Below are 15,452 nucleotides of genomic sequence, written 5' to 3'. Positions count from 1 at the left end.
ATGGGAGGACTGGATGGCAGACTGGTTCATAGGAAGGGAGAGCAGACCAGCTTAATGGGAGGACTGGATGGCAGACTGGTTCATAGGAAGAGAGGACAGACCAGCTTAATGGGAGGACTGGATGGCAGACACAGATAACAGACTCAGATCACAGAGGGACACATTGTGTGAGAGGGAATCGAACCCGTCTTTAACTGACAGTTGAGAAACACAGGAAACTCACCTGTCCTGCCTGAGTTTGTGGGCGTGGCCGGCGGGGGGGGGAGGGGGCGGGGCTTTAACGGGGGAGGTGGGTGTGCTGACGCTGCCCTTGGAGGAGACGCTGTTGCTGCTGCTGCTGGGGGGAAACCCGTTGCCGTGGGCGTTGCCATGGCGGTGGCGTCCGGCGGGCAGCGGCAGCGTGTCACAGTCCCCCCGTCCGCCCCCCCGGCCCAGCGGCTCGCTGCTGATGATGGAGTAGCCGTCGTACTCCTCCTCTCCTCCTCCTCCTCCTCCTCCTCCTCCCAGACGGCCCCTCATCAGGCCGCCGGAGGGGCAGTGCGTAGAGCCGTAGAGCCCCGTTGCCCCCCCACCCCCACCCCCACCCCCTCCACCGCCACCGCCGCCGCCGCCGCCGTGCGAGCGCTGGCTGGTGATGTCACTTCCTGCGGGCTCGGGCCGGGACAGGAAGCTGAGCGAGGAGGCGAGGGAGCTGAGGCTGTAGACGGAGATGGCGTCGCAGGAGAGGCTGTCGGGGCAGACGGGGGGGAGGAAGGAGGAGGAGCAGGAGGAGGGGAGGGGGAGGGGGAGGGGCTGAGACATCGACTGGGACGAAGACAGAGACTCCAGAGACGAGGAGCTGTCCAGGCTCAGACGCTTAGGGAGCTCCGTCGAGTCTGAGAGAGACAAGAGAGAGGAGGTTAGAACAGAACCAATACTTCCATGAGTTCACTGTAATGTAGGATACTATCCACCACTTTCCGGAGAATGACGCTGGGTGTCGCCATGACACTCGATTCCACCGGAAAGATTAACTGGGCTAACCGTTAGCTGTTAGCCGTTAGCAGTGTCAATAAACGCTCCATGAAAAAATATTTTCTCCAGTGGATATCCTAGTTCCAACATGACTGAGCTAACTGGAGTAGTTTCATGTCGTGTCCCACAACGGGAGGGTTTTAACAGCTGACGTCCTGGTGTTAGCTAAGCTAACAACTACGATAACCATGACTAGTTGCAAAAACGTGCACACAGAAATAGTAATGTTTGTTCAATAATTTGTTTTCTAGACTTAACAAACATCAGATTTAGTCTAAACGGTTTTGGCAGCCCGGAGCCCCCACATCTGGTACCTACACCGGTGGCTAACGCTACCAGTTAGCCGCTAAAGCTACCAGTTAGCCGCTCGCTAGAATGCTACTACTATACATCCAATCAAATTAGTCTCAGACAACTTTGGTTGGACGGTGCGTCTGTCAATCAAACTGCCAAATCAACGTGCATTCTATTCATGCGTTCCAATGCTAAGTTGTGTTGCCCTGGCAGTGATACTTTTTTTCCGACTATGGCCACGCCAAGACCCGCCTTACTCCGCCTCTGATTGGCTGCCTCTGCAAGGCTAAGCCTATACCTGCATCTTACCCTAACCTTAACCACTCCCTTCACGCCTAAACCCAACCGGCAGAGTAGAGGGCATCGTGATAAGCCAATCAGAGGCCCACTAAGGAGGGTCTTGGCGTGGCCATAGTCGGAAAAAAAAATTCTGCGTCCTGGCAACGGTCACGCCGGTCAACAGCTTGTGGTGGAATGAAGCACATGCACGAGCAGAGCAGTGGGGGTGTTCTGACCTGGATGAAACCATAGATTTATTTATTATTGCAGCCACTAGGTGGTGCTAGTTCTTGTGTGGGCCACATGCTATGCCTTTAGTTTATGTAGGCGGCCATCTTGAATTTTCTGTTTTCATGAGCACATTGTGGAGCTGAGCACGGGGACAGTCGACATTCACCCTTCTTGGGGCATTAATTGAGGAATTGTCTGTGAGTAACTTGAAATAAGGCGCTCATAATTATGAAAATGTTTGTTTCATGCAGATGTTAATTAATGTTTAGTAAAATAGTCAGTTCATATGTAAATTGCTTCTTAGCTGTTCTTAGCTAGCTGTGTTAGCTAGCTCTGTTAGCCAAATGCGCTAATATTATGTATGTTGGTGAGGTCTGTACAATAATTGTGTATTTTTGTTATTTTCAATTTCAGTTTTACCTATTCCTGTGCTGTCACTGTGAATCAGTGGTGAAGAATAAAACCGACTGACATCAACGACAGTGTGTGAATGAGTTATCTGTCTGCCTAGGATAAGAAGGGGACTCTTTGACGAGGGCAGAACAGGGGGCGTGGCAGAATCAGAACAAAAATCGGAAGTCCAGCCCCCTGGGATTGCACCTTTAACCCTTTCAGTGCAGTACAGTGCATGTGTCGCAGTGATAATGAACTCACCGAACAGAGCCAGCAGAGCCTGCAGGGCGAAGTGCATGGTCCGTCTGCTGGCCTGCTTCCCCGTCTTCAGAACCACTTCCTCCTGACCCACCTCACACAGGTCGAAGCCTGACGCACACACACACACAGAGAGACACACACACACACACACACACACACACACAGAGACACACACACACACACACACACACAGAGAGACACACACACACACACACACACACACACACACACACACACACACACACACACAGAGACACACACACACACACACACACACACACACACACACACACACACACACACACACAGAGACACACAGGGACGACCAGTTGTTAATAAATCACAATAATGTGTTTTTGTCTTTGTTTAAACTTTGACTTCCTGGTTCTGCTGCTGCAGTGAACAACAGAATAACTGAACATCTGTAGCTGTAACCATGACTACACAGCTGTAACCATGACGACATGTTTAGAGTTTAGAGGTTGTTGTTGTTGTTGTTGTGACTGACCGAGAGCAGCCAGGAACTCGTGGCAGCCCGGCAGCCGCCACAGCTGCACGCTGATGGACATCTGGATGGGAGCCAATGAGAAGTCCTCATCCTTGTCACATGACTGAAGCTGCACCAACACCTGGTGGAGCTGGGGGGGGGGGGGGGGGAGGAGAGGAGGAGGAGGAGGAAGAAGAGAAGAAAGAGAGGAAGAAGAGGAGGAGGAAGAAGAGGAAAAAGAGGAAGAGGAGGAGGAAGAAGAGGAAAAAGAGAAGGAGGAAGAAGAAGAGGAGAAAGAGAGAGAGGAGGGAGGAGGAAGAGGAGAAAGAGAAGGAGGAGGAAGGAGGAGGAGGAGGAGGAGGGGGGGGAGGAGGAAGAAGAGGAGAAAGAGAGGAAGAAGAGGAGGAGGAAGAAGAGGAGAAAGAGGAAGAGGAGGAGGAAGAAGAGGAAAAAGAGAAGGAGGAGGAAGAAGAGGAGAAAGAGAGAGAGGAGGAGGAAGAAGAGGAAAAAGAGAAGGAGGAGGAGGAAGAGGAGAAAGAGAAGGAGGAGGAGGGGGGGGAGGAGGAAGAAGAGGAGAAAGAGAGGAAGAAGAGGAGGAGGAAGAAGAGGAGAAAGAGGAAGAGGAGGAGGAAGAAGAGGAAAAAGAGAAGGAGGAGGAAGAAGAGGAGAAAGAGAGGAAGAAGAGGAGGAGGAAGGAGGAAAAAGAGGAAGAGGAGGAGGAAGAAGAGGAAAAAGAGAAGGAGGAAGAAGAAGAGGAGAAAGAGAGAGAGGAGGGAGGAGGAAGAGGAGAAAGAGAAGGAGGAGGAAGGAGGAGGAGGAGGAGGAGGGGGGGGAGGAGGAAGAAGAGGAGAAAGAGAGGAAGAAGAGGAGGAGGAAGAAGAGGAGAAAGAGGAAGAGGAGGAGGAAGAAGAGGAAAAAGAGAAGGAGGAGGAAGAAGAGGAGAAAGAGAGAGAGGAGGAGGAAGAAGAGGAAAAAGAGAAGGAGGAGGAGGAAGAGGAGAAAGAGAAGGAGGAGGAGGGGGGGGAGGAGGAAGAAGAGGAGAAAGAGAGGAAGAAGAGGAGGAGGAAGAAGAGGAGAAAGAGGAAGAGGAGGAGGAAGAAGAGGAAAAAGAGAAGGAGGAGGAAGAAGAGGAGAAAGAGAGGAAGAAGAGGAGGAGGAAGGAGGAAAAAGAGGAAGAGGAGGAGGAAGAGAGGAGAAAGAGAGGAGGAGGAGGAAGAGAGGAGAAAGAGAGGAGGAGGAAGGAGGAAAAAGAGGAGGAGGAAGAGAGGAGAAAGAGAGAGAGGAGGAGGAGGAAGAAGAGGAGGAGGAAGAGAAGATGATAATGATGAAGATGAAAGGAGAGAGGAAGTTATTGATCCAGTATCAGAGTTGAACTCGTGCTGATCAGTGACATCATCACACAGCTGGTATCTATGACATCATCATGTATTACTGGTTATTATTGGTTATGTGAGCTGTGTTCTGATTGGTCGCCTCACCATGGTCACCACACTGTCTACCGCCTTCGTGAGGTGTGTGAGAGAAGAGAGGAAACACAACTTCAGCGTGTTAGTGACACACACAGACACACACACACACACACACACACACACACACACACACACACACACAGACACACACACACACACACACACACACACACACACACACACACACACACAGACACACACACACACACACACACACACTCAGACACACACACACACACTCAGACACACACACACACACACACACACACACACACGCACACACACACATGCAGCAGTGAAGTGGTGGAGCTGCAGTTCCTGTCCTGTCCACTAGAGGGAGTCAGTCCCCATTGACTCTCATGTTAAACCAGCGGATCAATAAACACGTTCTATTGAAACTAAACTAAACCTTTATTTATAATATATAAAATATCTGCTGCTTCATTATAAACATACAACATACAACAAGTTTAAAAGATTCAACTTGTCAGACTGAATCAATAATCTGATCTAATCTATAATCAATGAACTCACTGACTTTATAATTATTATTATTGCCATAATCCCTATAGTCATCCGTTGGAGGCCAGTTTGCCAAAATGTTGAACTATCCCTTTAAACATTTATTCTGACATGTTTATAAATCACAGATTAATTAGTATCAGTATAGGAGGAGAGATTCAGAACTGATGAATAATCAATATTTAATGAGAACTGAGCGTTAATGTGATGATGAGTCTGAGTTCGTTAGGCAAGACAAGGCAGTTTTATTTGTATAGCCTGTTTTTACCACCAGTTTGTCTCAAAGGGCTTTCCATCCCATCATAACAACATCCTCTGTCCTTAGACCCTCACATCCACTGAGGAAAAACTCCATGGAAAACCCTTTAACAGGGAAAACCAGGAGAAAGCTCAGGGTGAGCAACAGAGGAGGGATCATCACCCAGGACAGAGATGTTGTTACACACAAGAAAACTGTTTACAGTTTATGACACAGAATGTGCGTTATGATTGATTAAATATTAATGAGGTAATTAATAAACTAATTAATGTAGAGAGGCAGCTCCTCTTTACCTTGTGTATGAGCTGCTCTCCGGCCTCGGACGCTGTGACCAGTTTACACAGAGCCAGTAGAGCTGGGGGGGGCAGACCTGGAGGGGGGGGGGGGGGGGGGAGTAGAGATACAGAGATGAAGATAAAACTAAAAGTCACAGATCAGGAATCATCACGACACCAACAACACAACGTTATTCACAGACTGATGGACATGTGGTTGTCATTATGCACTCGAAGGTTTTTCACATGTTGCATCACAAGTTGGTCTCAAACTGGAAACACAACAAACTCTCTATAAACAAACTCTCAAGGTATGAGACAAAAAGCCATCCAGTAGTCATCACTGCAATATCATTCAAAAGCTCAAACTCTGGTGTGTCTCACTGATGTTAGTTTAGTGTATCGGGTCATTCATAATCTGGCTGCTCCTCCATTAAAGGAGTTCATATCACTGTGACCAGACAACAGGAGAACTACTAGCACGACCAGCAGAGGTCAAAGGTCACAGCACAGATGGCTCTCTCAGTGACGGCTGAGAGCCGTGCACTGTCCCTGTTAAATAAACTAATAGATAAATAAATGTGATTGTCATGTAACAGACAGTGTGTTGTTGTAGTAGCAGCTGCAGTACCGAGCAGGGCCTGTAGGGAGGCGCTGCAGTGCTGCAGTCTCTCTCCAGGGTCTGAAGTGGGGAAGAAGACGGCAGCAGGGAGACCAGCTCCTCCAGACGAGTCCAGTCTGAAGCCGACGGCCGAGAGGAGGGACTGCCATCCGGGGACACCGCCCACCTGGAGGGGGGGGGGGGTAGAGGGGTAATAAATATCTCTCTGGACTGAACCGGTTCTAACAGGTCGTCTGTCCGGGGGTCAGAGGTCAGAGGTCAGAGGTCAGAGTCTCACCTTGTTCTCCACGCTCTGCTGAGACGTGTACATGGAGTTCACCTGTCCACTCTGGATACGCTGCAGAGACTTCTCCACCTGCACACACACACACACACACACACACACACACACACACACACACACACAGTGACATTTAGCTCCTGTGTGGAGGTTTTCCATCAGACTCAGAGTCTAAGTCAAGTCAAAAATACTTTATTCTTCCGTTCCGTTCCGAGTACAAGTACTCGTAGCAAAGTAAAAAAAAAAAACACATACAAAGATAAAATGAGTTAAAAACAGGTTAATTAAAGAAGGAAAAGTTGTCTGTTGAGAAGTGGGATTGAGGTGGGAATGAAACTGGATGATGCCGTCTTTGTCCAGAGTGGGAGTGGCCTGTATCTGCTGATGGTAGGAGGCTCCGCCCCCAAGAGACTCCTGGGGGCGGAGCCTCCTGTGTGTGTGTTGTTATGACGTATTGTGACACTGTGACAGTTCAGAGACTCTGAGTCTGTTTATTGATCCTCACAGAAGCAGCAGGGGACAGAGACGAATCCACACAACTACTTCAACAACTTTTTATACCTCTTCTATAGAGAGCCTCAGAGGAAGCAAGTAACGTCGCCATGGGAACTCAACTCTGAAAAAGTCTCCATGTGAGTGAACGGGAGTGAAAGTTTTATTTCTAATGTGAGTGAATAGACCGAATCTCCTTGTTGTTTACATTCTACTTCCTGGTAGAAAACCAGCTGTAGTTTGAATGAGATCAATAGTAACGAACGAGAGTTTAGCTATATATCACATTTTTCACGCCCTATCACCGTTTAGACAAATCTGAAATGATTGAAGAAACATTACTATTTCTGTGTGTGTGTTTTGTGTTGCTATGTGTTGTATTTATTCAGTTTGGGGGAATCACAGTGTCTAGAAAGCATCAGTGGCTCAGCTGACAGGGACAGCTGACGGTAGCTAAGCTAACGGTAGCTAAGCTAACGGCGGTAGCTAAGCTAACAGCAGGACGTCAGCTGTTAAAACCCTCCCGTTGTGGGACACGACATGAAACTACTCCAGTTAGCTCAGTCATGTTGGAACTCAGATATCCGCTGGAGAAAATATTTTTTCATGGAGCGTTTATTGAGTCACTGAGTTATTAAAGTTAAACAGGTAGCTAACCGTTAGCCCGGCTAATCTATGATAACCATGACTAATTACAAAAATGTGCACACAGAAATAGTAATGTTTGTCCAATCATTGGTTTTATAAACTTTACAAACATCAGATTAGTCTAAACGGTGATATAGTGACATGAAAAAGTAGATATATAGCGAAACTCTCGTCCGTCACTATTGTTCGAATGCTGGTTTTCTACCCGGAAGTAGTTGTAAACAACAAGGAGATTCGTCCTATAGTGTGATGATAAAACTCTCTGTCCTCTACCTGTTTAAAACATCACGGTTCATGAAGAGAAACCAGCAGTTTGTTGTCACGGCAACAGAAGAATGTATTTAGTGTGACGACAGATCTGGTGTCACCAACTGACATGAGAAAGGAAGGGCGCCATGTGGTCGCCATGGTGACGTCACTACGCCACCTGTAGTCTCTATGGTTACGGACTCTAAGGAGTTTTATTCTACAATAGTTTTACAACAAACTGCTGATTTCTCTTCATGAACCGTAACAGAGTTTTATCATCACACTATTCAATCACATTAGAAATAAAACTTTGACTCCCGTTCACTCACATGGAGACTTTTTCAGAGTTGAGTTCCCATGGCAATGTTACTTCCTGCTTCCACTGAGGCTCTCTATATGTGTGAATAAACGATTGAATTGAATTGAATTTCTTTCTGTCTGTGCTGAACTGTTGGTGTCATTTCTGAGACAGGGACTGATTTCTGAATGAATGTGTGTGTACAGGTGTGTGTCAGTCAGTGTGTGTACAGTGTGTGTCCAGTGTGTGTGTGTGTGTTACTGACCAGGTGCAGCAGCACCCTCAGAGCGTCTCTAACTCTGTCCGGCTGCAGCAGAATCTCAGTCAGAGCCTGAGCCACTAGAGACATGGGGCTGTTCAGCTTCACGTCGCTGCCAATCAGCATGTAGCCTGAAGATACACACAGAGATACACAATCAGCATGTAGCCTGAAGATACACACAGAGATACACAATCAGCATGTAGCCTGAAGATACACACAGAGATACACAATCAGCATGTAGCCTGAAGATACACACACATACGCACACAGAGAGACACGCACACAGGTTATTATAGTCTTAAAATGTTCATTAGTTTTTATTTTTATTTAGTTTTTCAGTTTGATTTTTTTCTTTCATTTTAGTTTTAGTGAGTTCAACAAGTGATGAATCAGTTTGAGTTTAGTTTGTACTGTTGAGGAATTGACTAGTTTTTATTTAGTCTTAGTTCCGGTGTAGCTACATTTTAGGACGTATCCTCAGGCTACAACGTTAGACCTTCGATTAAACGGCAGAAGGTCTCAGGAAAACCTCTGTCAGACGTCACAAAACAGCCTCAGTAAAATAGTAGTCGGACCAAAAGGCATCAGAAAAAAGACGTCAGACTAAACAGCCTCAGTAAAAGAATTTTCAATCTTCATCAAATCCATATTTGGAGCTTGTTACATTGATGAACTGTTGGACCTGCATTGACAAAATACTTTTAAAGGTTGACTATGTAGAATTACAAGAACAACAACAGAAAAAGAATTCCAGCAGTCGATTGCCAGACCGTTGCTAGGTAAAACGGGCCGTTGCTAGGGACTCCGCTCTGATCAGAGGACAGCAGAGGAGGAGAGCTAAGCAGGATATTTACCTTATGTTTCATTTTTACCGTCATTAACAGCAGAATAAATGACTTGCAGCTTGTTACAGGGACAGTGGAGGCTCTCTGCCTTCCACACCGCTGCTGCTCAGAGCCTCAGAGCCTCCGCTGTCACTGCTCTCCTCAAGTTGGAGAAAAAAAAAAAAAGGAGCTCCGTGGCACCGAAAGTCCGCGACGATAAACGTGTTTATGACAGATAAGACTACACAAATACACCCATCCTAACAAGTATATGATAATCCATTAATCCACCGATTGATTATTAAGAAGGCTTGGTTGGAAACAAACGCATAGGACCGGGAGGAGGCAGGAAAACAGCGGAGAACTGAGCCACATGTCGGCTACAGGCAGGTACGAATGTAAACAGAACGTTGACAGATAGTCAGTTGTCGAGCCCGTCAAAAAAATTAAAAATAATAATTCAGACTAAAAAAAATTTTTTTGTGGAAAAGCAATACTTTCATTCTGTACCCCTCTAAAGGCCCCATGGATGTATTATTTTTGAAAAAATATAGCTTTTAATAAATATTCTACATATTCAACCTTTAAGCCCTGCAGGTGTCAAGAAAGTTTTTTTTGGACCAAAAATCAAATTTCTTCAAATTTGAATATGTCATCTGGGGGTCCGAGGGGAGTCCAACACAGAAGTTTGGTTGAAATCTGGCCAGTGGTTTTGGAGAAAATGACCAAGGCCATTTTCAAACATTTTTAATCCCCGCGGGTGTCGAGAACGTTTTTTTTTTACCAAAAATCAAACTTCTTCAAATTTCTTCAAATTTCTCCAAATTTGAATATGTCGTCTGGGGGGCCGAGAGGAGTCCAACGCAAAAGTTTGGTAGAAATCGGGCCAGAGGTGGGGCGTCGCGTGGCGTAGTGGTTAGAGCGGGCGCCCTATCTATAGAGGCACAGTCCTCACTGCAGTCGGCCCTGGTTCGAGTCCTGCGTCGGGCGCCATTTACTGCATGTCATTTCCCCTCTCTCTGCCTCCCCGTTTCCTGTCTGTCTCTACTGTACTATTCATAAAGGCCTAAATTCTAAAATCTTTACCCATTGATCTCCGCTCATCTCCAACAACATCTTCTTTTAAGTGTAATCTTAAAACATACCTGTTCTCGCAAGCTTTTAATTAGTTTTTTGTTTGTTTGTTTGTTTGTTTGTCTTAACACATTGGCTTCTGTTTTAATATGCACTAGCTTTTGTTTTAACTCATTGAGTGCCGCGCTCCTTTCCAAAGTTTTAGTCAAGTGTACCGGCAATTTAGACCATTTTTGACTTTTTATGTAGAGCCACAGTGTATTCTATATTATTGCCACCAACACATACTGTGGCTCAATTGAAAGGTTTACCTTAATGCTTCAAGTGGCCACAAACCGTTTGTTTCTACGTGCCTCTGTTCCTGAGAAAAGTCAAGCTAAACATGGCTGGGTTTCACCAAAATCCCTCCTTTTTTTCTAGAAAAGGAGATAGAGCGTCTTTTATGAAAGGTGCTCTGTTTGTGTCTGTCGCTCTTCTCACACTCGCATTTCTGGATCAAAGGGCTCGTATAAGATAAATATATACAACAGTTGTTGTTCTATTCACAAAACCGCCATCGGGGGCGGGGGGGGGCGCCACTAAACAACAATAACACAGACGCACCGTGCCGTGTCACAGCTTCTCCCCGCGGAGCGTGAGGGTCTGTCGGCCACCGCGGCTCGCGAACACCGGTCCCGCCGGTGGTCGCGGTCCTTCTGTGGTTCGGGTCGGTGATGCCGGTCTGCTTTGGCCCAGAGACCATCAGATTTTACCGCGGGAGGACTTTGGGGAGGACACGGTGTTGCTCCAGATGAAGACCGGGCGGACTGTCGGCTGAGAGCTTCCTGGTTCAGCTCCGAGCAGCTGGAGCAGCTGGAGCAGCAGCGCGGGTGAGAGCAGAGCAGCTGCGCTGCAGCAGCTGCTGCATCTGCATGCAGAACTCCGTTTGCAGAAGCCGAGTTATGATAAAAACTTCCAGATCATGAGCTGTCATGTGACTTTGATCGTCATCTATTTCAGTTCTCCTCGTCGTAGAGTCCCCAAATTTACATATAATGTGTATTAAAGTGTCTATTTTCATAATTTAAAAAAAAAGCAAAAAACGTAAAATTACGTTTTCGGCACTCAACGCATGGGAACGAAAAACGAGAAATTACGTGGTTGGCACTCAATGAGTTAATATGTACTCACATGTAGCTACGTATTGCATCTTGCTTTTATTCTGAAGCACATTGAGTTAATGCTTTCCATATGAAATGTGCTATATACTGTAAATAAATTGACATTGACATTGACAGTTTGTTTTATATTGTTCATTGTAGTTTTTTTCATTTCAGTTTACTCAATCATTTTTCCACTGCTAGTTTTAGTTTTATTGAACTCTAATCTCTAAGTATTAGTGAACTGTAATCTCTAACTCTGACTGTATCTCCTCACCGGCCCAGTTGGAGGGGTGTGAGAAGTGCTTGCTGGTCTGCAGACTCCTCATGGCGTCGGTCATAGCGGCGCTGGCCTTGGTGCCGTTGAGCAGCGCCGTGTAGAACGTGGTGGTGAACAGTTTGGCGGCGGCGACGGACACGGGCCACAGCGACACACACACACACCGAGCGCCGGCCGCCAGGAAGGCCCGGGTCAGACCCACCACGCCGTCCGCCGTCACGCGGCTGCTGCTCTCTGGGAACAGTCTGGGGCCCAGGGAATCGAACAGGAGAAAGAACAATGTAACTGTACGGACTTGATCCTGATGGTTTATTCTAAGACACTAAGCAGGTCATATACTAAAGAACGGCTGGCGTGTTGAAAGAAGAAAACACTCAACTAAACTGTTGTACAATAACCTTGTTGAACATCATTTCATCCTTCCATTGTTTCTTATGGAGATTAACTAACTTTTCTTTAACTTTATTTACATTACATTACAAATTATTATTATTATATAATACAACTTAGAAAGAGAAAGAGAGAATACTTCAGATGCAGGTAACCCTTTAAGTTACAGGCCGTTAATTACGTTATAATGTCAAGAAAATAGACAAGAAATAACAATAACGTCTAGAAATAACGGTTCAATTTCACCGTAATGTTTAGAAATGTAGCCAAGAAATAACGATTCATTGTGTGGAAACAGTCAAAGAGACTTAGATAATAATTTAAAATATTTTTTAAATGCAGCCAGGGAGCTCTCTGCTCTCATTCAGCCCAATGCATTTTTTCACAGCAGCAGGAGAAGGAGCTCAACTTTGTAACTTGCTGTTAAGTGCTTTTTAATTCGTTTTAATTCACCAAAAAATAGTCACAGGTCACAAAAATGTCCTCTTCTTACTTGGTGTGGCTAATTTCTGCACTTTCCTTACTTTTTTTTTAAAGCAGAAGCTTAGTGATTAGCTCACTGGGCTGAAGACCTGAAGGTTGCTGGTTCAAATCTTGCCTCAACAACAATTATAGTGAATTATTTTCCCAGTCGCCATCTGTTGACTTCTGATAACTTGCTTCATGTTGAAACTGCTGCTCTCAGTGCAGTTCATCAACAGACAACAGTCTTTGCAGCTGTGTGTACACTGTGGCCTAGAGGCAGGGTGAAAGTCTACTGACCATGAGGTTGTGGGTTTGATTCCTACCTGGGTCAAACATTTGTATGGTGATCGCTGCTTGCACTATTTGCTAATTCTGCAATAGCGTTCAGCTGCTTTCAGCATTCACACGCATTTCCATCAGGAAATGCTACTTTATCTAGTTAATTGTTATTTCTAGGATATTACTTGGCATTATCACGTAATAACTTGTTATTTCTTGACATTATCACGTAATTACGTGTTATTCCTTGACATTATCATGTAATAACTTGTTATTTCTTGACATTATCCCGTAATTACTTGTTATTTCTTGACATTATCCCATAATTATGTGTTATTTCTTGACATTATCACGTAATTACTTGTTATTTCTTGACGTTATCATGTAATAACTTATTTCTTGACATATGTAATTACTTGTTATTTCTAGACATTATCACGTAATTACTTGTTATTTCTTGACATTATCACGTAATTATGTGTTATTTCTTGACATCACGTAATTACGTGTTATTTCTAGACATTATCATGTAATGCGCGTGACGCTCAGACTCACCTGAGGACGACCAGCTTGGCGGTGAGGCTGAGCCCCAGGACGTCGGCGGCCGTCAGCAGGAAGTCGTGCAGCGCCGGACCGTCACACACGCTGTCACACACACTGTCTCCGTCCTCGCTCCTTGTTTCTCCTCCTGAGGTCGAGGTCGAGGCCGTCCCTCCGCACGGCGCCTTGTCCCGGGGTCGACCCCCCCCTCCCCCTCCCCCGCCGTGCTCGGCCCCGGGCGGCGGCGCCAGCACGAGCGCGTTGAGCTTCCAGGACACGTGCGTGGCGAAGTGGACGCACTCGGCCTGAGCGAGCGCGGCGAGCACGCGGTCCTTGGTGGCGTCGGCGCCGGCGAGGGGGGGGCAGGCCAGCTGCTCGCCCAGCCACACGGCCTCGTCCAGCGCCGAGGGCAGCGGCCCCCACAGCCACCGCTGCATCACGCTGCCGGGGAGCCGCGGGGCGCCCACCACCGCCGCCACCGCCACCGAGCCGCCGCCATCTGAGCCGCTGCCACCGCGCCGAGGGGGGGGCTGAGGGACGGACAGGACAACACACATTATACACACACAGATAAACATCTCGTTATTTATTATTATTACTAATCCTTATTATTATGCAAACGCTGAAAAAAACGTTTGAGTTTTAGCTTTTCAATGAATTTTTTTTGTCTCTTTGTTCAGATCAGAAGTCACCACGACGTGACACGAAAAGAGTGATGTTATTGCTTTACTAATCAATCAATCAATCAATCAATCAATCAATCAATCAATCAATCAATCAATCAACCAACCAACCAACCAACCAATCAATCAATCACTTATACAGTATTTCAAAATGTTTTTTTTACAGTGTAAATAGCAAAATTCAAGAAACTCATTTGTAAACCTGAATAAAAATGGTTTTGATTAAAAAAAGAAAAGATGAAGGAGGTTGTCCCACATTATTAAACAAGATTTCACAGGTTTTAATATCATATTGGGGAAACAGATGAAGTTACATCATCTGTAAAGATGTTTTTGACTGAAACAATATTTGATTTTAGTGAAATGATCCAAACGCAACTTAATACAACAGATTTCCATTAAAAATGATTTACAAATTTTGATTATATTAAAACTCTGCTGTGTTTAATATTTTTGCAGCACTGTATTTTGAGTGGTAGTTTTGTTTCACAATATGATGGACGTGGTTCTGGTCCCGGTTCTGCAGGTTTATGGTTCTGTAGTGATGGACTCACCTTGGCGTTGGCGTTGGCGGCGGCCAGGCTGCCTAGCGACGGGACGGAGATGAGGCTGAAGCGTTCGTACAGGAACTCGTTAGAGGAACTGCCCTTGAGCAAAGCGAAGGGGACGAGGTACAACTCCCCCTCCAGAACCAGGACCAGCTGCCGGTGGCGGCCCACGGGCCCCGAGCTGTGCATCAGGCCCTGAGGGGGGAGGGGGGGGATTGTAAACATTGTGAATACAGCAATGAAAGTAATTGGTGAAAGTGACCCTCTAACACTCCAGACTATGTTTGAGTAGAAAGTACTACGACCAGCTCAGGGAGTGAAGTCAGATCCAGAGTACGAGTTGTTACCGTCGATCAGACGTTTAAGAGCTCGTCGCCCCAAAAGCAACCGTTATAAACTCTCCTTCCTCCCCAACTCTATAGACCCAATCTCCTTGTTGTTTACATTCTACTTCCTGGTAGAAAACCAGCACGAAATCTGAATGAGATCAATAGTAACATACGAGAGTTTATACTATATCATATTTTTCACGCCCTATCACCGTTTAGACAAATCTGAAATGATTGAAGAAACATTACTATTTCTGTGTGTGTGTTTTGTGTTGCTATGTGTTGTATTTATTCAGTTTGGGGGAATCACAGTGTCTAGAAAGCATCAGTGGCTCAGCTGACAGGGACAGCTAACGGTAGCTAAGCTAACGGTAGCTAAGCTAACAGCAGCAGCTAAGCTAACAGCAGCTAAACTAACAGCAGCAGCTAAGCTAACAGCAGGACATCAGCTGTTAAAACCCTCCCGTTGTGGGACACGACATGAAACTACTCCAGTTAGCTCAGTCATGTTGGAACTCAGATATCCGCTGGAGAAAATATTTTTTCATGGAGCGTTTATTGAGTCA

General features: G+C 46.0%; 1 protein-coding gene across 1 annotated transcript in view; it reads right to left on the bottom strand.

The window, feature by feature from the left end:
* The window catches only part of ttc28 (tetratricopeptide repeat domain 28), a 120,208-nt gene that overhangs the window by 2,350 nt on the left and 102,406 nt on the right, over positions 1 to 15,452 (bottom strand). The window contains exons 24-34 of the mRNA XM_083983931.1: positions 14,564 to 14,752; positions 13,342 to 13,856; positions 11,650 to 11,897; positions 8,339 to 8,463; positions 6,384 to 6,461; positions 6,116 to 6,272; positions 5,503 to 5,579; positions 4,438 to 4,461; positions 2,981 to 3,110; positions 2,473 to 2,580; positions 224 to 875 (exon numbers count right to left, since the gene is read on the bottom strand). Coding sequence (XP_083840057.1) covers positions 224 to 875; positions 2,473 to 2,580; positions 2,981 to 3,110; positions 4,438 to 4,461; positions 5,503 to 5,579; positions 6,116 to 6,272; positions 6,384 to 6,461; positions 8,339 to 8,463; positions 11,650 to 11,897; positions 13,342 to 13,856; positions 14,564 to 14,752 — 2,303 coding nt within the window. The remainder of the gene's footprint in view (positions 1 to 223; positions 876 to 2,472; positions 2,581 to 2,980; positions 3,111 to 4,437; positions 4,462 to 5,502; positions 5,580 to 6,115; positions 6,273 to 6,383; positions 6,462 to 8,338; positions 8,464 to 11,649; positions 11,898 to 13,341; positions 13,857 to 14,563; positions 14,753 to 15,452) is intronic.

This window comes from Trachurus trachurus, assembly GCF_905171665.1.
Source record: "Trachurus trachurus genome assembly, chromosome: 12".
Classification (NCBI taxonomy): Eukaryota; Metazoa; Chordata; class Actinopteri; order Carangiformes; family Carangidae; genus Trachurus; species Trachurus trachurus.
Note: the sequence above shows the minus strand (reverse complement) of the source record. Positions and strands in the feature narration are given on the sequence as shown.